At 39.6% G+C, this 22,992-nt stretch overlaps 3 protein-coding genes across 3 annotated transcripts in view; 2 read left to right on the top strand and 1 right to left on the bottom strand.

Moving 5' to 3' along the window:
- Positions 1-22,992, bottom strand: part of LOC104951087 (BTB/POZ domain-containing protein kctd15) — a 292,312-nt gene that overhangs the window by 35,792 nt on the left and 233,528 nt on the right. The window lies entirely within an intron of this gene.
- On the top strand, positions 910-4,051 carry eif2b2 (eukaryotic translation initiation factor 2B, subunit 2 beta). Its single transcript, XM_010777704.1, has 8 exons — positions 910-1,187; positions 2,206-2,326; positions 2,705-2,856; positions 2,989-3,152; positions 3,251-3,346; positions 3,424-3,561; positions 3,643-3,709; positions 3,852-4,051. Exons 1-8 carry the CDS (start codon positions 1,016-1,018, stop codon positions 4,007-4,009), a joined length of 1,068 nt encoding a protein of 355 aa, XP_010776006.1. The 5' UTR covers positions 910-1,015; the 3' UTR covers positions 4,010-4,051.
- Positions 20,226-22,992, top strand: part of LOC104951086 (visual system homeobox 2-like) — a 5,606-nt gene continuing 2,839 nt past the window's right edge. Inside the window, exons 1-3 of the mRNA XM_010777727.1 lie at positions 20,226-20,831; positions 21,314-21,404; positions 22,058-22,181. Of these exons, the coding sequence (XP_010776029.1) occupies positions 20,393-20,831; positions 21,314-21,404; positions 22,058-22,181 (654 nt within the window). The 5' untranslated portion in view covers positions 20,226-20,392. The remainder of the gene's footprint in view (positions 20,832-21,313; positions 21,405-22,057; positions 22,182-22,992) is intronic.

Below are 22,992 nucleotides of genomic sequence, written 5' to 3'. Positions count from 1 at the left end.
GAGCTATCCATGTTGTCGGTCAGAAAAGTAACTAGGGACCAAATACACATTTGGGTATAGACCAATGTGTTTTATTTCCCATCAATTTAGATCAAAGGATGTCTCAAGATGAACCCTCAGAGGAACATTGCAACATTGGGTTAGGTTTAAGGATGGGTAAGCCTGAAATCCAAAAATGAATGACTCATTACTTTCTCAATTTGCCAGCAAATATTTGGTTTGGCAAACCATGAAGTTGTTTGATTGAGGGAAATTATAGACTTCAATTACCTAACCTGTTACAACAACTCTGCCTTAATCCTACAATGAGTTATCTGTTTATAACATCCACCACAGCCCTTCGTGTCAATAGTTTCCCACACTTACCCTTTTCGACACAAGTAGATAAATCTGAAAGTTAGAGACATATTAATACACACAAAACAACTGGATTATAGGTGGTAAGGGCCCCTGAAGACAACTCAACCAGACTTCATTTATAAACATAACCAATACGTCATCATAGCACTAAACTAAACTCATGAAACTGAAATATCTAAACATCTAAAAATACTCTTGGACAATTTTAAAATGTGTTTCGATTAGTTAAATTAAATGCGTCAATGCTTTTCCTTTCCTTCGCATCTATTTCAAAAGAGAAAAATAAAGAAGTTACAGAATTTGATGTTACAACGGTGTTTGGCTCTCATTATATTCTCTGCTTGTTTTGTTTAGCCTGGCCTCGTCAGACATCCAAAAACACGAACAATTAAACTCACACCAACAATATAATTGTATTGACATTTAACTGTAGCGAAGGTAGTCCCAAATACTTCATTAAACACTGTTCAGGGTGTCTTGTTTGCTAACACAGCATAGAATTGATGCGTGCATCAGTCCACCAATCAGATGAAAGCGCAGTTGTAGTAACCCGGATGTACTCCGAAAGTACTTCCTCACGGTCAAAACATTGCATGGTAGAAATACTTCAGTTGTCGAGGCTTTAGACTGACAGCAAGTCCTTTATATATCAACTATGCCGGGCCCAGACAAAGAAATAGACCTGACGGAGAGAATTGAAGCGTTTCTGTCCGACCTGAAGCGTGGAGGCTGCGGGACAGGACCGCTGCGGGGCTCGGCCGAGACAGCCCGAGAAACGACGTCCCTGCTCCGCAGAATCACAGCCCAGCCTCGGTGGAACAGCGCAGGTGATCAATGCTACTCCCTTTGTTGATTCACTGTTTAACTCAACATTACAGCTAGCTAACGTAGTTGCTGCTGTCGTAGCTGAACAGTGAGGACTTCTGTCAAACCTGTTGTGACGACGACAACAGCTGTCAAGAATGTGGTTACTTATTTTATAGTAACTTCTCGTGAGTTCAATAGTATATAGTACAATATGTAGTTGTTGTTCAAGGGAAGGAGTTTGTCAATTAACTGCTGAGCGAGCAAATAGACGTAGTTACCTATATTTTCAGAGATAGATATATAGATCTAGATAATTTGATAACCAAACGATGTTAACAAGTATGTATCCAGTATTTCTAATTCTTAAAGGTCAACTATTGGACAAAATCCACTTTTTCATGTCTTTTATACATAAAAATGTGTCCCCTCTGTGTAAATAGAATCTGAAAGTTTCAAGAAAAAAGCTTCTGAAAAAAAAATCCTGTCTGAAAATGAGCTGATCGGATTTTGGCCACTTTATGATGTCATAATGTTTTTTTGGCTTGTGTAACCATTAGCCAATAACCAACCAATGTAAACCCCCCCCCCCCACACACCTTATCACCTGAATCTCCTCCTAGAGCACCATTGTGTTATTTTTAACCAAATATCTCTCAGATGGGCGTGGGGAGTGGCTCCTTATTTTCATCTAAAGTAACAGACAGAATCAGCATTTTTTAAACAGGGGATTGCTAAAATGCATAATCTGTTTGGTATTTCGAGCCAAACACTTCAGAGACATGTTTGTATATCTTAGACCTATAATATATTGATGAAAAACAGCATAATAGGGGACCTTTTTAAAGGCAATGATAAATATAATAGTAGGTAATTAGGTGTAACTTTGTAAATTTAAAAAAGAAAGATGGGGTTGGCCACACTTCCTTCTCATAAGAGTAAACAATGATGGATACTAATACTGTCATCTATAATAGTTGAATCCTCAGAAGTTTTAACATTTCGGAATACATTTTTCCAAACTAATGAACTTGGTTTCAGGTGATCTGATGGAAATACTCCGTAAAGAGGGGAGGAGAATGATTGCCGCCCAGCCTTCAGAGACCACTGTTGGAAACATGATCAGACGGGTGTTAAAGATCATCAGAGAGGAATATGCCCGGTGAGGATTAAACACTAGGACGGTTGTTAAAGTCACTGGGCTGGAGAGGTTAAAGATTAAAGCCATTGGTTATACACACTCCCTATATTATAATATATATATCTGAGTTGATTGCACATAAGAGGCACCTACACTCAAGAATCATGTGAGTAGATGCTGATAAGTTATATTCAAAGTGATGCCCATTATATTTGATCGGACATTTTTGCTTTTATTATGGTTTCTTCTTGTTTGTGATATGAATTTTAACACAAGTTGTTTGGCCTCTATGACATTATAATTTTCACAAGAAGATATTTATCAAATAAAAGGAAATTAATGTTGAAAGAGTACAAGAGATATAAGATTTTTTTTATTTTATTTGATAATTTCTTGCAGATCTCGAGGCAGCAGTGAAGAAACGGACCAGCAGGAATCTCTCCACAAGCTGCTGACGTCTGGAGAACTCAGCGAGGAGAACTTCGGGCAGCATTTCTCCGCTCTGAAAGCAAACGTCATCGAGGCCATCAATGAGCTGCTGACCGAGCTGGGTATGTTATTATTATTTTTTAAATCAGGTCATTATCCGTCAGCTGGTTTTCATACAATTGATGTGATGTCTGTGTTAATTCTGTGAGGATAAAACGTTTTGCTGCTTCTCCCTTCACCACTTTGCTTTTCAGAGGGAACCACTGACAACATTTCGATGCAGGCCCTGGAGCACATCCACTCTAACGAGGTCATCATGACCATCGGCCGCTCTCGCACCGTAGAGGCCTTCCTGAAGGACGCTGCACGCAAACGCAAGTTCCACGTCATTGTGGCAGAGTGCGCCCCGTTCTGCCAGGTTTGAAACTCAAGAGATTTCGTTTAGCTAGTAAAAACAATAACAAATAGTGTTTTTGAGATTAATGATTACATGATCTGATTTGTTCTCCTCTTCAGGGTCATGAGATGGCAACCAGTCTCTCAAAAGCAGAAATTGAAACAACCGTCATCGCAGACGCTGCCATATTTGCAGTCATGTCTCGAGTTAATAAGGTATTTAACACCAAAGAAGGCTTTAAAACAGTCATGTCGGAGCACGCGGTTTAACCTGCGTGGAAATCTGCTTACAGGTGATCATCGGGACGCAGACAGTTCTGGCCAACGGAGGTCTGAGGGCCGTCAACGGGACGCACACTCTGGCCCTCGCCGCCAAGCACCACTCCACACCGCTGATTGTTTGTGCTCCCATGTTCAAGCTCTCGCCTCAAGTAAGAACACTCTCTAGTTTGACAGATTATTGTAATTTCTGCTGACAGCAAAATGACGATAAAACTATTTTGTGTCCTTAGTTCCCGAATGAAGAAGATACCTTCCATAAGTTTGTCTCTCCACATGAAGTGCTTCCTTTCACTGAAGGTAACTGACATTCCTTACAAAGTGCTTATTAACAGTCAACGAACTATTCACTTCTAGAAAATAAACTTTGAAACTTTGAAAATGTATGTGCCTCTTTTAGTACATTTTCTGGGGAACTCACATTTTACAATTTGTATTTCAGGTGAGATTCTCTCAAAGGTGAACGTGCACTGTCCGGTCTTTGACTATGTCCCCCCTGAACTCATCACACTGTTCATCTCTAACATCGGAGGACATGCACCGTCGTACATCTACCGTCTGATGAGCGAACTTTACCACCCAGAAGACCACGAACTTTAACCATTGTAATTCAACAAATAAATTAAATAATGATTGATCCAGTGTTTGGTGTCTCTTTTGATGAGGAAAACTATGCTGTATCACATGAGTTCTACTGGGAGAGTTTCTGAACGTGCTAATATTTTGTAATACTTTCAGGTATTTTGGGGCAACATTTTTTTTCTTCTATACCTTTCTATTCATTCTTCAGCATCATACTGCTATATAGAAATTACTATCTTTAAAAGTAATGCAATTATAATCCATTACTATATTATGGATAGAAAGGTACTTTATTGATCCCAAATTGGGAAATGATGTTGTTTCAGTAGCAGCAGTGTTCATGCATTAAAACTACAGTCAAATATGTATGTGTATTTTTCCCCCTTTCTGAATAGTACATTTCTTTTTAATAGTTTATATATCTGAAAAAGTAAGCCAAGTTTATCAACCCATAAAAGAACATCTAACATTCAGTTTATCAGAAAAATTACCAAATGTGGAGATGTTTTTTTTTTTTTACTGTGTATACAAATACAAACCAATATGAATATATCATATGAACTACACATTTTTCCTTTTGAAATGTAGTTAAGTTATGAAGTTGCACATAATTTTAAAGAAAAGTACAAGTGCCTAGAGTTTACTTTTAAGCTTAGTTCTTGAGTAAATCTAATTATCTACATGCCACCACTTCATACACGGATAGGAACACGTTTTTCATATTCTATGTAAACGCCATATCCAAATTCTGATCAAAATCGTGGCTAAACATGTCTGCGGTCCTGCCTGGGTCTCGTCATGCTGCCTCCCTGAAGAATCCCACAGGATTGTAGTTGACATATTCGTAGATTCGTCTTCTTATTACAGACACATGCATTTCCTAACATTTGGACTACCTATGCTGTAAAATGTATTATCTCTTCGATTTACACACGGAATCTATTGCACGTCTGTCCGTCCTGGGAGAGGGATCCCTCCTCTGTTGCTCTCCCTGAGGTTTCTCCCATTTTTTCCCTTTAAACTGTGGGTTTTCTCCGGAAATTTTTCGGATAGAGGGTGTCGTTTTTTCTCATACTGATATTCTGAACAATCTGTGCTCTTGTATTAACTATAAGTGTCTCTACTGTAGGCTATTTTTATTATATGTACAGCACTTTGGCTAGACCAAAAATCGTTTATAAATGTGCTATATAAATAAAACTTGATTTGATTTGAAAAACAGGATAACTTAACGGGATGAGTGAAACAAACTCTTCATATCCGATAGGAAGCTTGGTTACTGAGAAATGCGTCCTGTCCAAAAAAGTATTGTGTTGTTGATGTAGTTTTAGGTTTCCTCCGGGTGGAGGCAGTGTAGGACACGCAGATCAGCTGCTTAACGACGGTTTTTCATGAGAATAAGAAGATATTTAGGCAGTGATGAAACTGCTTTGTGGTGGACAAATATAATTTTTGAGTGTCTATGTTGTTGTAGTATTTTATTTTTTTGTTAAAAAGACTGGGTCCCGCTGTATTGCACAGGCTGCTCTACAACGTCTATTCACAGGCGCGATCCCACTACTGAGCGGCACGGGGGCTTTGGCCTGCTCCGTCTCCGGCCTTGGCCGGTGCACCCCTCCTTAGACGACCTGGTGGTCCCGAGCTCCCTGAGGAGCACCATATCGATACCGAACTTAGTGTGGACACCCGATCGGCATAGTCCACTGCAGCTCAGATCCCCTGAGCTCAAACGCTTCGCCAGCCTCAGCCTCCCAGTAACTTGGATTACAGGCGCGCGCCACCGCACCCGGCGAGAAATAGTCTCACTCATAGGGTATTTGACTTGGACAAACGTGACGTCATCGAGCAGCAAACGAGTGGCATCTAGTGGCGGGAAATTTAACTGCAGCCAAAAAACATGTTTATATTTGTCTGTAATTTGTCACTCTTTTGCATAAACAATCTGAACACAGCTCCATAAAACCGATAAAGAAGAAGACAAAAAAATAATACGTTGCCAACAGGTGCATTGTGGGTGTAGTGTGGCTACAATGCTAACGTGAACGGTGGCTCCTCAGGTGGATCCTGTGTCCACTGCAGAACCTTCCCTTCAGAGAGGTGTGTGAGAGGACTCTGTATTTGTGACTGCAGAGATGTATTCAGCTCAAAATGTTTGAAAAACTCAAAGGCCGAGATGACTGAGCCTGGAGCAGGACTTCCTCATACATTTAAAAACATGCCATTCATCAAACAGGTGAGTAGTACAACAAACACATTGGGATATGTACGCTAACCTGCAGCTGCAATAAGCCAGCTGTGGAGTTTTTATTGTTATACATGTTCATTTGTCTGACATGGTGATCCTTTCTTCTGCTGCTAAAATGTGAGAGGTTTAATGCCGCTGTTTATTTGTTGTTTAATGTCCGAGCAGTGTCCTCTCTTCTGGTTAACTCCGGTAAAGCTATTGGAAAGACATCTTTATTTATCTATCAGTTTTATGCTCAAGCTGCCACGTTAGGTCTGTAGAAAACGAAGAGTGTTTGTTTGGGATCTGTTTGTATACAGTACATTGGGATCATTTTGAATGCTCTTGTGTAGGTAGCCTTAATTTGTTGTTTAACTTAACAGGACTATAATTTCACCTTTTTACATATTTTCTTCATTTACTCTTTACCCTCTTTCCCTTTTAAAAATGGCCACCAGGCCACATTTTAAATGACCCATCTGTACATCTTTACAAAGTAACAATGCATTTACTTGAATAATTGTAGCACTGTAAATCATGCTGTAAAATGTATTAGTCTGACAATGTCAGTCAACTAAACAACTCAATTGTAATTGTTCATTTTATAGACCAAAATGTAGGCTAATTGAATACTGTTTAGTCTCCTCTTGAAGTGGGTAAATATTTAAATATGCCTGCTTATAAATACCTGAACCAGCCTATATTATTAATGATGTGTTATTTTTTTTATCGTGGAAGGTAACTCTCTTTTTGAGACCCCCACATTCCCACAAACACAAGACTTGACTTCATCATCCACAGATAGAAAGATAGATAGTGTAGTTGTGATATCTAACCACAAGGTGCCTCCCCACCCTGCTTTATTCAAAGGTCTGAAACATCTCTCCCAACTAAAATCCACAGGGTGTTTTCATGTGTCTGCCAAGTTACGTTGTGTTGAGTGGTTGGATGTGAAGGCTTGGGGGTCAGAGGGAAGCATGAGAGGGTCTCTGGCACCCCGCTACGGACTAACAGAGAGAGTGCATTGTTCTCTGACCTAAATTTCTTGACCTGGAACTGCATGAAAAAGGTCAGAATGAATGGGTCGCAGCAACATGTCTTCACTCTCCACTGCCCCACACTCGCTGGACAGACCATGACATCACCCAACTGTCAAACAACATTTTCTCACAATTAGCCCCTCTGAAAAGATGAATAGCTAGACCTTCAACCAGCATTGAAACATATCTGGTGTCTTTTTATAATAGATAATCATAATGATTCATCCGACTGGTGTTGATAGGTTGTGGCTGTTAGTTATTGGTGGAATATACAAAGAGAGATTCAATCTGACTCTTAATGGAGCACTTTCATCCCTGTCAGCTTGTTTTATCAGACAATAAATAAGGTTATTTATTAGCATTCTGCTTCGAGCTGCAAAAAAAATCATGATTAATATTTTTGAATTTTTGCATATGAAATGAAATAACGAATAAAGAAATATTTACAAAATTGCCTTTAAACTGACGAAGGACCAGCAACAGGGGCGCGCTGTTCATATTTGAAAATGAAAATATAATTGATCAATTAAAACAAAAAATGTGATCTGGTGCAGAGATATGAAACAAGATTCAGGTATCTGATAAATGGTCCCGAATTTTTTTTATCAATCATCATTAAGGTTTATATTTAAAAGAGGGTTTTAAAGAAATTAAATAAAAGAAGAAAATATATTTTGTGGGGAAAATAGCAAAGAAAGTGGCTCAGTATCTAACTTAAAACAGGCTAACTGATCATTGATGACGGTACTTCATTCTATTGTTTATATTGTTCTCTGTTTTCATCTTTGATTTGATAGAACAGTTGGAGAGAGAGGCGAAGACATGCAGCTGAGGGTCACAAGGAGGATTTGATACCGAGCCCCTGCAGTAAGGACACACTCTTTGGAGGAAACCAGGTGAGCTACTGTGACGCCCCACCGTGAAGAAATTCCTTAGGATAACATTTGTGTGAAACCGTATATTTATTAGACAAGGTGCCCCTAATACAGTACATTCAAACTTTGAAGGGAGGAGTAATAATAGAAGTCAAATGTCAAGTTGTCCCCTAAAAACAACATTGTTTAAGAGGCTATTAAAGGAGTTTTTGCACAGATACAGAAATGTCACAATAAGGACACTTGGAATAAAAACACAGAAAAGTGGAAAAAAGTACAATTGTGAAGTGGTGCATGTTCAATTTCAGCCAGCTGTCCAAGAGCTGTTAAGGAATTAGCATGTCTTTAAGATAGTGGGTCTTTGCTTGATTTTTGGGTAAAGTGATGCCGGAGGGATATTTAGATAAACTTACTGTGTCTATATGTATTTGTGCTGCAACCACATGATTTGTACCTTTTGGCGGCTGCCTGTCTCTTGCTTCCTCCTGGTCTAAACAGACAAAGTAAACCTCACTTCTGTCTTTCTTCCTCTGCTTTGAGTCTCTACTCTTGACTACTCACTTTACTCACTTTGGACATGGCGGAAAGACACACTGACCTTCCTGTTTTTGGCCAGCAGCAGGCTCATCAGCATCTCAAACGCATCCAGTGGCATCATCAAATCTACGGGTGTGTCTCGGCGAGATCCCACTTGTCATTTTTCTGCGCTCACAAGCTCGTCTTAGTGCGTTGAAGACGAGGAGGAGGAGGAGGAGGAGGAGGAGGAGGAGGAGGAGGGAGGCAGATAAATCTCATTCTCTTTTTCATCACACTGACTTCATTCTTCACAGCCCTTTGATGAGACAGGGGAGCAAACCTGGGTGGAGTCTTGGAGATTTACGGCCGACAGAAGCGTGCAGACCATTAAAGCCCAGCGTCCTGCTAATGAACAGTCAGTGCAATCACACTGCGAGGAGTACAGTATGTACAGAGCTCATCGATCCCCTGACATCCTTAGGGACATGTAGGCTGTAAGCTGACCCTGTCACATGAAAGGACAACAAGATTCATCTTTATTTTCCAATCCAAACTCATGTTGGATTACATGATGTGGTATAGCTGACCTCAGACTGCATGTTATTGAGTTCTGGAGTCAAAGCAGAAATACATCTCAACAGATTAGGGCTGCCCTCTCCTTCAAAAACATCTAAATCGACTAACATTTATACCATTTTGTTGACCAATGGTTGTCTGTCCAATTTGACTCTCACAAAGATTTGCTATTGAGTTTCTTGTAAGTCATTCAGCGTTAAAACATAAGAAAATACTTGTCTAAGAGTAAAGCGACAAATGACTTGCCTAATCATCTGAGAAGGGGCAGCCTATAGTAGCAAGAGTTATCTGCAAAAAGCAACATAATAATAATAATAATGCATTTTATTTATGGGCGCCTTTCAAAGCTCTCAAGGACACCTTACAGAGCATAATTAAAAACAAGCAACAAAGAAGATCACACAGTAATACAAGACTTAAAAACAAAGACTTAAAAACAACAATCAGCTTAGAAAAACTATTAAGATATTGAATATGCCAATTTAAAAAGGTGTGTTTTCAGGCTGGATTTGAAGGTTGAGAGTGAGTCCATATTGCGGATGTCTTGTGGGCGAGAGTTCCAGAGACGGGGTGCAGAGTGGCTGAAGGCTCTTGACCCCATGGTGGTCAGGCGGGCAGAAGGTACAGTGAGTTGGATAATCACCCCTGCTTGGTGTGAATGAATGCATCATGGTTCCCCACCAACATACACACACATTGTCATTACTCCCTTCTCGACCCCCCCTCCCTCTGAGTATTGACGTGCAGCCGGCGGCCCCAGCTGTTGCCTGCTGATGCAGAGCTGCAAACAGTGCGGCGTCTTGTCATCAGAGTGGTTGTGTCTCATGGGAGAGCGGAGATGAGTGCTGTAATTAGCGGGGGAACGAGGCCAGCGGCAAGCCGAGGCTCCTCTGGGGACTTTCAGACGCGTGGCTAACCTGTAGGGCTACCTGTGGCTTTCAGTGCTGAGCCAAGCCCTGATGAGCTAAAGCTACAGCAATAAAACCAACAGTTTTCCCTTAAAACCTTTGGAGATTTATGGAGGTTTTTATAGATTATCAATTTTACACTCATTATCAGAGAAGGGGTGGGATTACCAAGGAGTCGATTTTGTTGTAAGGAATGAATTCATAATGTATGTCAAGGCTGCCTTCATGTGCCAGGGTGGTGCGCCCAGGTCAAACGTTTGTAGTGTTTTCTTTAGATATCATATAATGTATGTAATGTTTGGACTAAATATTTATTTTATAACGTAGATTTAGTCAAGGAAATGTTACTTGCATTGCCCAAAATCCCAGATGTCCCTTTCATGATGGACAAAAGTACAAGAAATATCATATAATCTTTAAAGAACAAAAATAGATAAGACTAATAAAATAACAATGTGGAGAAATAATGGTGGACTTGGGTAAATAAAATGCAAACATTACACTAACATTGTACGCTAACATTTAAAGACTGACACTCAGAATATATGTACAGTGTAGTGTATATACCCTTTTTTAAATAAAACATATTCCTGCTGTAGGTTAGGTCGATTGTTCTGGGGATATATTCTTTTATATGAATACATTTCTTTTTATATTTTATTTATTTCATTTTATATTTTCAAAGGCCATTTTCTTGACCATTAGATAGCTCACTTAATGTCTACTGACTCTAAGACTGTCAGCATGTACAATAATAAATGAGTTGTTTTTGTGTTGTGTCTGCGTGCGCTGGTGTGTGCAGGTGTATGACGGCTGCTTCTGCTCCATCTGCGTCGGCCGCTGATGAGTAAAGCCATGAAATAGATCCAGCTGGAGATGTGTGGAGCAGACTGAGGCCTCCTGGGAAATCATCCAGTCCTCCACCAGCACCGTGTCCACTTCTTTAGCACCCCTGAGAGCTATCAATAAGTGGGTAATTGAATTTCAAGCACAAACACTGCCGTCAAATGAGCGCTGCCTGGAGTGTGTGTGGGGGGGATGTTTAGCGGTGTGAACACGGTGGGGCTGTCGTCGGGCCCTCTGGGGGTTTGCACAGGAAGGATGAATGTTTAATCCATTAAATAACAATTACTGCCTGTAATGGTCCAGAGTGGCTGCTGGAGGGAGGGAGGCAGCATGGCTGAACTGCCCACGTGCCTGAAAATGAGTTTGCTTCTTCATGACACAAAGCGTCTCCTCATCACTGTGGTTCAGGGAACCAGCTTCAGACTCAATGAAGCTTTGTGATGATGGTGGAAAATGGGACGGGTTTTAGTATGGAGGGAATCTTGAAATGTTCTGCAGTATTGGACACATTTACCGAGGAGGATTTTAGGGCTTGTTCCAGTATATTTCATCAAATGTTGAATTTGACTATTTTAGGGCAAATGTATGTGTTCCTGGCTGTGTGGAGAAGGGTTTTAAAATGTTTTTTGTTTTTGTTGAATAGCACAACTTGAATACTTCCCTAAGGGGAAACTAGCTTGATTACTCATGCAAAAGGACATATAACAAACCAGTCAGACTGGTAACTGTTGCAACTCTAAGAGGATGTTAGCTCAGGAGCCTTCCTGAACATTTTTTAAAACAATGACAGTTACAAAGTAATCATAATCTTAAACTGAAATTCTTAAATGAAAAAGGGGAAATACATGTGGAAACCAAAAATTGATTTCAGGAATCCAACAAGTATACACTTTTTACTAAAAATACTAAACACAGTTGACACCTAACCTAACCCTCTTACCAAACATTTATTAAAGCTTTTAATGAACTTGGAGTCAAACCAACTAACCTGCTTTTCAACCATTTTCGATGCAGGTAAACAAAACCTTTTGTTTTCATTTCCTGCAAAGAATCATGTACCTTACTAATCAGAGGCAGTTATTTGACGCTATAGACTTTTGCTGTTGATTTTGAGGAAATCAAGGTGAAAAAAGTCCTTCCCAATTTCAATAAAGCTTGCAAAAGTAGAATTTAACAACAAAATCTAATAACTGATTCCTAATATTCTGAACAATTTATTTCCCATGTCTGGGGTGGCCTCCCCTCATGACGTCAGCATTTATTAAATCCTGAATTTACGGCTCTGCATCTTTTCCAAAACAAACATTTGGTATATTTTTACATCTAATGTTTTACTAATTGATTTATCACTGCACTAACTGCTCAGGTCACACATGCAGCTCATGCTCTTGACACAAAGAAAAAAGCACAGTGAGGTGTAGATCATTTAATTAGTAGCCTACTTGACCTTTTTCAACGCCTTAACAGATTCATTAATCAATCATTATCATTGTGTGTATGAGTGCAAAGAAGCATGTCCCTTTTTTTTAAGTGAGAATTATAATTTATTTTGTGGTTATAAATCCATCCTCGTTAAAAAAGCAACCATCATATATAACTGTATACATACAAAATGTAAGAGCTTAATTCAATGCCTCTGATGGAAAAACTGACGGAAATCAAAGTCATGTCAGAATTGTATTCACGCAACAGAAAGAAGAAGATCTGTCTCTTAAGAATACAAGATGATCAGGCTCTTGTCTTGAGAGTCAGAAGGGAACAGATGTTTGTAGAGATTACATTTCAACTCTGTAAATGAAGTGTGTGGACTGCATGGCAACTTCATTTTCTGCAATCTCAGTGGGAGCAAAACAAAGAGTCCCAGGAAAGTCATACAAATTCAGAGTATGAATCACAACTCTGATCAGTGTCAAAAATGTCACACTCAAATGAGAAATGTTCTCTAACACTGAGGAAAGGGTCAGACACCAGGAGGACAAATGTTATAGACAAAGATGGAAAACCGTCATACCGAAAATGCTCATGAGCTTATATTTTAAATGCATCACCAAATACAGTGACAGTTTGAATAATCCGGCATGGGATGGGTGACATGTTTGGTGAAAGTAAATCTTTCCAGAGGGTCACACATGAAACTCTTTGGGAGATTAGAAAACATTAAAGGCCTAAAGGGCGAGTTAAGTGCTTGTGTGGGAGTCTGTTTTTAGTTCTGTTTAGTATAAATGTGAAAGTGGGTTAAAAATAATACTTGTATTTTGTAAAGCGCTTAGAAGGTACTCGAAGGCCATTTTAAACGGAAAAAAACAGAAACCGTTTGAGTGCAATTTAGAAAAAAAATGGTACTTAGAAAGGATTTGGCTTTAAGTGAAGCTAATGCAGTAGCACTTAATCTGGTTGGGTTTATACTTGGATAGGAAATGTACAGGATTCTTGCTTTTTGAGTTGGTTTCAATGCACTTATTGAAAGTCGCTTTGGATAAAAGCGTCAGCCAAATGAAATGTATTGTAATGTAAAAAAAGGGCGAGTGAGGGAAATGTGTTTGAGGTGTCGGGGGAGAGAGTTCCAGAGGGAGGAGTCAGTAAAGGAGGAGACCCTGTCCCCCTCATCCGGAGATGGGAAGGGGTGAGAGGTGTGTGGAGGTTGGGCGTCGGATGACCTAAAGTTGTTGTATGTCTGAGCAAGAGGTCAGAAAGGTTTGAGAGGTCGAGGTTATTCGGGGCTTCAGATCTCTTCTTCTTTTTTTTAAGAAGTACTATAGTTTAGAAATACTCCGGTAAAGGTCCTGAACCTAAAAATGTACTTAAACTTGCTAAAGTAAAAATACAAATATATGTACAACAAGCACTCATGTACTCATTATATAAAAAAATAGATGATACTTAATTACATTATATAAGGGTTATTAAAATGTTGATTAATGGATTCATGTTATTATCACTTTTGCTAATTTCAGCAAAAATATTGATACCACCCAATTTCCTAATAAAACATATAGTATTTGTTAATTATATACTCTAATAAATACCATTATTTGGAATATGCCAATTAACAGAAGCTGGCAGTAGATGAAGTTAAAAGAAGAATATTTCCCTAGATCCATAACGGTGTGGACTAAAGCCACCATGGTGCTCAAGATGCACAAAATAACTCAACATGATTTAGGAAAATAATTAAGCTCTGCAAGATCATTGTAGCATAAAGTGTGTCACACACACACACACACACACACACACACACACACACACACACACACACACACACACACACTCTGCTCTCTGCACACAGTGTGTAAGTGTGATCGTTAAGTTGCACTCCTGATCCAAAGTGAGTTTGCTAGCTGGGGTTTTCTCATGCTGCCACACAATGGCCTGTATCTGAGAGCTGCCTGGTGGCATTGCTTAATTAGGCGAACAGTTGATTCATTTGCACTAATTGACAGCTAATTAAAGGAGTGAGGGCACATCGGATTGACGGTCCTCTGATCGGAGAGTCCTTGACTGCAGGGGATGTTAGAAAGAGGGAATGATGAAATATTGAGTCTTCTGGACACCACCTGCCATTTGAAGAGGCCTCAAACATATGGTGTGTGTGTGTGTGTGTGTGTGTGTGTGTGTGTGTGTGTGTGTGTGTGTGTGTGTGTGTGTGTGTGTGTGTGTGTGTGTGTGTGTGTGTGTGTGTGTGTGTGTGTGTGTGTGTGTGTGTGTGTGTGTGTGTGTGTGTGTGGTTAAACACTGTGATGAAATTCAGCCTGTAGAGTCCAGCTGCTTGTGGTTAAGTGTTTTCTTAAGCTTAAGGGGAAAAGAAAGTGATTCTAGTCGTAGAAATAGTTCAGATCTGGATAAGAAAATGTAATATTTGAATTAAGTCAATATCGTTAATGTACAACAAACATCACCTTGGCCTTAACAACATTGTGTGGAAAAAAAAACATGGATTTCAAATTGAAATAGGCAGAATCTGGAAAAAGATTGTCATCCCACAATTAAAGTTTGACTTTTTAGTATTTCTATACAAACATACTTGATAGCAAAGGGGTTACGATATAGTGACAAACCCACAGATGATTATCAACCATCCCTGCAGTTTACCTCAGCTCTATGGGGTCTTTTTTGGTAAAAAGAAACAAAAACGGATAAACCTTACGAGCCCTAATTGCCCAGCATCGAACTAGTAAATAGCTCGGGAACACAGTGTAGCATTTAGAAGCTAAAGAGACAGATGTTTCCTGAGGAGTTGGTGGAAACCAAACCAAAACTTAAAGAACAGTCGAATATTATTAAGAGTTTAAAATAGAAGTTGTTTATGCTCATTGTCTGCTGAATGTGTAAGATGTAAGTCTTGTTTGTAATTCCAAGACTAACTATATTCAAATGATTATAAAGGGTTCACACACAATTATCAAGGATTTTTTTCTCAGCATCCAATAAACCAGAAAAAATAATCTGAAATGTTTCTGTGGACACCCCATGGCTGCCTGAGAAACCTAGCCTGTCTTCAACATGCTGGCAGCTCTCCAGGTTTGGGAAGCTGTCGCAGGACGTTAACACAAGTTGTCCTGAGTTTGAGGGCCAAACAGTGTAGGTCCTGGGAGAGTCAACTCAAATCTCTCCGGTCCTGCTGGACGAGGGAAACGCTCTCTGCAGGACACCAAGAGTGGGCTGTCTTCATGTCTGCCAGTGCTGCCCCTGTGAATCACAAAAAGACAATTAGGGGCTTATTAGGGTCTCTGGGAGACGTTGCTCTCGGGGCGTCCGCTCGGCCCCAGCTCTGAGCCCAGCCATAGCTCAAAACAGTCAGGGGCATTGTCTCACCTAATTACGCTGAACCAGAGGCCCCTTTTTGTGTTGCTACCGCTATGCCTGTCCGATTCCCTTCTCCTGTCTCGCTGCTAGGCCCTGTCCGCTGTGGAAGCGTGCTAATTAGACAAGAAATGGGCCCGAGTAATTATGTCAATTCTCGTTAGGTAGCAACCGCAATGAGGAATATTATTTTGTCAGGAAAGTTTTGGGGTATGGGGGCCTCTCTCCCACGTTTTTCCCAAAGTATTTTCCTCATTACGCCAATAACACATCTGCACATGGGACAAGGGAATGTGGCACACTCGGCAAGTCAGAGTCCCCGACAAACTTCAGAGCCCAAATAGATGCACTCATACAGAAATGGAGACTATAGAACGGCAATGGCATGAAGTTATTGCCCTAATTAATGCTTTGTGGCCACGGAGCAAACTGTTGAATCACCATTGGCACATTGTTAGGACTGTGAGAGCCTTTTGTTTCTTCACCTTAATAGGATGTTTTGATCAACGGCTGTTTGGTGACCCAGCTCTTCTTCTTAAATGCCGAGCTCTGGGAAACGGCAATTAGCTAGATTAGAAGAGCCATTTCTGGAGCCTCAAACAAAGACAAAGATGGATCAGACAGAAAGAGCTGAACCGCGGCAGAACCCCATCCCTGACCCAGACTGATACTACCTCAAATATGTTTTTCAATAGTTGTCGGGAATTAATATATCTTTAATAGTAGATAACTCATACATATGACTCATACTCATACTTGTAATCACAGGTGGAAGAATTACTCACTTTACTTAAGTAAACGTAGCAATTCTGCAGTGTACAAATACTCAGGTACAAGTAAAAGTCCTGCATACCTAAGTAGAAGTTAAAATGTATTGGCCAAAAAGAAAGTACTTTAAGCACCCAGGGTAAAAGTATGTGTTACGCAAAATGTCACTTTTAATTACAAGATATTTTTTTAAATATTTTATTAAAATTACTAAATTATTGATGCTGTATTCATCACTTCAATGTTGAACTGTAACAGTGGGGTTCATTTTAATTACTTTATACACTAATGGGTTAGCCTATAATATGTGTCAATTTATATTTTTGTTTTAACAACTTAAATCTAAAAGTAACTAAACATGTAAAATAAATGTGGTGGAGTAAAAAGCAGAACCTTTGCCTACAAAATGTGAGTATATAGGTTAAAGTAGCATAATGTGAAAATACTCAAATGAATTACAAGTATCTTAATGTTTTACTTCAATACATACTTTATTGTACATTAAGCATGTAATAAGAAATGAATGTGGACTCTGTTGGGGTGTTGGATCTCCACGACAGGTGTCCTGTTTCTCCTTCAGGAATCTGGCTCATCCGGATGTTACCTGTGTTTTCTTTCTTTATTGTGTTTCTTATCAGTCAGTGAACAGTCGTTGAACAGTCTGTGAACAGTCGGTGAACAGTCGGTGAACAGTCGTGAACAGTCTGTGAACAGTCGGTGAACAGTCGGTGAACAGTCTGTGAACAGTCTGTGAACAGTCGGTGAACAGTCTGTGAACAGTCTGTGAACAGTCGGTGAACAGTCTGTGAACAGTCGGTGAACAGTCTGTGAACAGTCGGTGAACAGTCTGTGAACAGTCTGTGAACAGTCTGTGAACAGCAGTACAGATGTTTATGTTCACCTCAGTGATAGAGCTTTAGTTTGGTTATTTCTGCATTATGGTTGCCAACATGTGTATTGATGTCAGTGACAGAACCTTTTAGTCTATAACAATATCAGATTTTCATGTCAGGATTACCATGGCCAAAATAGATCACACTAACCACATAATCACAATTTATATAGAAAATGTAAAAAAATAAGAATTAAAAAACGTTCACAAAGCGCATTATATCAAAAACATTTTAAACTAAAAAACGAACTGTTAAATTCCCATATGTTTTCACACAATTTCTAGACACTGAATTAAGATGAATCTTATGATCGTACTATTTATACTTCCTCTCTCTCTCTTGCCTTCTGATCATGTTTTATTTCCTGTAGAGGTTTGTAATGAGATGGAGATGAACCTTGCTGAGGAGCTTTGAAGAAGCTGCAGTTTTGTTCAGAAGCGGTGAGATGTGATGCTGCAAAAACGTGTTTCTATACTGCAACCTGATCCAAGAGAGGTGTGTGTGTGTGTGTGTGTGTGTGTGTGTGTGTGTGTGTGTGTGTGTGTGTGTGTGTGTGTGTGTGTGTGTGTGTGTGTGTGTGTGTGTGTGTGTGTGTGTGTAGTGTGGAAACTTCATTAGCATAGCTGTTGGTATGGCATTGATCTCTTCATTCAACTCTAATGAAATGTCTCTCTAATAGCTTCTCATGAGATGCTGAAGGTAATTTAAGTCGCTTCACTCCTCTCTCTTTCTCCCTCTAGTTTTTATCATCTGGAGAATTGTATTTGTTGTAATGAATTTTTGGAGCACATTTTGGAACATTTTTTTTCTCCATCTGGTACAGATTTCAGTTGACTCTAGCAAAAAAACAAAAACATTATTATTGAAGCAATGTCTGTCTTACATGAAAGATAATATTTTATTATTTTAAATAATGCATTATTTTCACGTTTTGTCCCCCTAAATATATGCTCTGCAGTCTCTTTCCACGTAGGGTGATGCACACAAAGCAACATTGAGACTCATAATTGACTTGACCGGGTGAGGCTGCATCTCTTGATCACATCTCAGATTACAAACCAGCAGTAAATCTGTTGTGGGTTTGACCGTCACTGACAGCCTGACGCATGGCCGCCAAACAGCTACCTCTTTATTTATTCATCACCACATGTCCCATTGATGGAGACTGTATCTGCGCTTCCATCGCAGGCGTCCACTCATCTCCATAAACTCTCCTCTGCGTAATTATCCGTCCAGATGTCCAAAAGTGTGCCGCACATTATCCCTGAACGATTGAAACTCCGCAATAATTGAATAACAGCTGATTAGGGAGGATTAGGTTTTCGGTAACAGGGAGAAAATGAGAGTATTTTTTACTTAATTTCACATTTCAGTGCGTTTGAATTTGATCTGTGCTTTAATAAACGAGTGAAAAGGATGATTTCCCCTGACATACCAACATGTCTTTGCTCACTTTCACTCAGATTATTGCGCCGAAACGTTTTGTAACTTTCAGTTTGCAGCTTTGTGTTTGTTATCAGACCCTCAAAGAGATAAAGGATGAACCTCAGGAGGTAAACAAATCTGTTGTTGTTTGGTGCTCTGGCATTTGCTCCACTATTACTGTTTGTCTCATATTTAATTGCCACCCATGGTGTGTCCTAAATACCCTGAACTGGGATATTGTTTTCTTTATCCTGTGACCCGTCACAGAATAAAACACGCTTAATAACCTATCAACAGATGCGCAGACTGTCGCCAAAGACAAAACGTTTAGTGCACAAACCTAATTAGAATATGCAAATCACCGCGAGGGTTATATGGGACGTTAGGGAGGGAGCTAACGGATCAATCAGTGGGCAGTCTCCCTAATAACAAGCTGAATTGATTAATTAACTGTTAGAGAAATTGGCTAATGTGAGTTTATGATTGTTTATTTTAATTTGACCACTGAAAAAACCGTGACCTGTGTTTTAATTTGCACGTTTCCCTTGTTTTTACAATAGTGCACTTTGGTGTAATCCGATGCTTTAAATGGCTAAAGTATAGGTTTTATTGGCATGTGTGTCATAATAGATTCGTTTAGTGGTATAATTTTGCTGATATTATTAATGAGACTATTCCTTTGTCATCAAAACCATTTCAACTCTGCATTTATCTGCTAAAGTAGGAGCTGTATATTAAGTATGAATTGGCCCATTTTATTTTTGGCTACAGTATTTTTAGTCCATAAATCTGGTTTCTCACTCTCACTTCATTTTTAGCAGTGTTTAAATTAGGACAAACGTGCTGCAAATTAAGCTCCTCGTTTCTCCTCGATTTATCCGGATGATTGGATCTGTTGGACTCCCGGAGCAGATGATCAGAAACACGGAGAGTTACGGTGAAAGTAAAACATTTCGTTTTTTCTTTACTGGTGATTTATTTTCTATCTAATTTTCATAGCCAAACATCACTTTAATGCCCCTTCACCTCCAAAAACAAATCTAAATTTCAGCAAAGAAATATCCCATAGCTCTTAATGTTTTCGATTCGTATTTGATGACTTGATAAATAAATATGACTTTATGATATCATGACTGAAAATGAAATTAAGACAACATGCTTTCCTGAAAAAGGCCTAATGATTCTGCTGTCACAATAGCCTGAAGAGGCAATCTAAGTTTTCGTTTTTTGTTGGACAATCTACCTACATCCTCATCAATATCTTGGCAAAAAGATAAATATGATCGATATTTTGTCCCAATTAAATGGCAGAAGTAGCCTAGTGTCATCTACTTTAATAAACCATGGGGGCTCGTGCAAACTTCAGCTTGGAGTCTCCCCCTCCTGTGATTGGCTGCCGCCTGTTGCCTGCTGGTTAAAAAGCGCAGCAGAGAGGAGGGCAGGGAGATAAAGAAGCAGCATCACCGGGCTGATTGCGTCTGGGACTCTTTTTTGTTTTGGAGGGAGAGGAAAAGCAAAATAGTCAACACCATGACAGGGAAGGAGGGAGTTGTTCTCTCTGACACTGAGAATAAACAGAAACCAGCATCACACACCAGCGTGAACCACGGGCTTTCCCATCATCCGCATCCAGGCTGGAAGATGGCTCCCACGGTGCACAGGCGCACGGGCTTCGGGATCCAGGAGCTGCTCGGCCTCACCAAGGATCCTCCGGCGGCGCCCCGGAGGCCGCTGGAGGCTCTGCCGCACACTACGCACGTCCTGGCCGCCAGGTCGGCCCTCGGACACGGGGGTCTCGGGGGTTTCGGGGTTGGCATGGGTTTGCTCGGACCAGAGGGAATACACTCGTTTTACAGCCAACCTGCTTTCCTGGAGGTGCTGGCAGAGGCGCAGCACGTGCACCTGCAGCCGCTGCACCGCGCGCCGCGCATGGACACACAGATGGACGCGCAGCACTCCGCCAGCTCGGGTGAGTCCTGAATATACACACTGAGGCCCGGTCACTCTGGGACATAATGTGGGTTCTGGTGGAGGTGTTAACATACCATATTATTCATCATGTCTTCATTGATAACAGTCTAAAATAAGGGGATAGCAGACTTTTCTTGCAAATAAAAATGGAAAGCATCTGCGCAATGTGATCGAGTGATAACGACTGCTGAGACTGAAAGTTAATTTCACCAGGGATAACAACTAATCTTTTTCTTTTTAAATGCATCGAAACGTTTGTTTTCAAAATAGGGTCATTTCTAAAATAGTTTTTTCATACTAATTGTAGTCAATGTTTAGGGAGAATACGCGACGGAGAACCAATAATGGAAATAATTTAAAGCAGGAAAGCTGACTTTTATTTTTAAATAACCATTTATAAATTAAATGTATAGTTTATTATTTTTATTATTATTATTGTTTGCCGTATTTTGAGTTGCTCTCTGATGTGTTTCCTCGCAGATTCCGATGACATGAGTCTCTCCTCCGGTGATCAGAAGTTCTCCAAATCATCCATGAGTCAGAGCAAGAAACGGAAGAAAAGACGACACAGGTAAAACACAACGAAAATGAAAACAAAATAATATAACGATGTCTATATATGTATTTATTTGTGTGACTTGTGATGTTAAATCTAGCCTTTTATTTAGGGAAATCATTTGACTATTTTCTTATGGTGTCACATTTAAGACCACCAACATACAAAACACACGAGGCCTATTTAAATCCAAGTGTGTGTGATTTTGATATGCTGTTAGCCTATTTAAAAAAAATGGCATTAGCCTATTTTAAATATGGTATTAGCCTGAAATGCATATAGAAATAACACAATCGTATTGTTGCCAGTTATTTCGTTAAAGATAATAATGAAAAGGCCTTTATAAAGGGGGAAGAAAATGAAATTAATTTTTTTTTCTTACATGCATTTTGTAAACAAAGAAGAACGACTTGTTATTGTCATTATTGTTTCTGACGTCTACATTTCTACTTCTACTTGTATTCCAAAAAAAAAACTTTTTATAAGTTGCCATCTTCATTTCATTTTAAATTTCAGTGCAAGGGTATTGTTTCGTTTTTATTTTTACATTTGGGCTGTTGACTGATATTTTTAAATGTAGCCTTCAAAATTGAAGTAAGAAGCCACAGAGAAATCCAAATTACAAATGGATTAAACAATAATATATCCTTTTTTTGTTTTGCCTGCAGAACCATTTTCACCTCCTATCAGCTGGAGGAGCTGGAGAAAGCTTTTAATGAAGCCCACTATCCAGATGTGTACGCCCGAGAAATGCTCTCCATGAAGACCGAGCTACCAGAGGACAGAATACAGGTGTGTAATAGCATCTGGGCAGTTTGCAGACATGAGATCAAATGTACTTTATTAATCCCAATTTGGGATTTTTTTTATGGTTGCAGCAGCATAAAACAAAACAAGACATTGCACATAACAAATTAAATACAATTCTAAAATATAAAATCTCAAATAGAAATAAACCAGCAAGTAAAAAGAATATACCATAATGACCAAATATATATAAATAGGACATGCATGCTTTTGAAACTTACATTTCACATTCTAAATATGCTTTCATTGATATAAAAGAGAAGTAGTAAGGGAGAGAGAAAAAAGGTTAAATAAAAAGTGTATTTAGTCAAATCATTCAGATATTTCCTGCAATAGTAAATCATTAAAACTCTCAAGGCTAAAATGAATGCTGTGTTAGTGTGAATGCTGAATTCAGGTTAAAAAATGATGAAGAAACAGATCTTCAGGTAGAGCTGTCCATCATCATCCTCACGCCGCCTTCTGCTTTCACATTAGCAGCCAATTCACCCTCTCAGTGTAATTAGTTAATTGAAGAGAACTTATCACCTCTCTCCCTGTGAGAGACGGGCCCTGAGATGAAATGATAACTACATAGAAATTAATTAGCAGGGGTCAGCATCTGAGCAGAGGGCCCTGCCTCGCTGCTATGAGCATTTTAATTTCCCGTGATATTTGAGCGCCTGTCTCCCATCGATCGGCCCTGGAAATTAACTTATTTTTCAATCAGCCTCTTCGCCCCCGGGGTCACCTCTCTCAGGAAGCACTTCACACACACACACAGAGTGAGGACACACACACACACACACACACACAC

The sequence above is a fragment of the Notothenia coriiceps genome, unplaced genomic scaffold (assembly GCF_000735185.1).
Source record: "Notothenia coriiceps isolate Sejong01 unplaced genomic scaffold, NC01 NC01_scaffold00018493, whole genome shotgun sequence".
Classification (NCBI taxonomy): Eukaryota; Metazoa; Chordata; class Actinopteri; order Perciformes; family Nototheniidae; genus Notothenia; species Notothenia coriiceps.
This window is presented reverse-complemented; position numbering and strand designations above follow the sequence as displayed.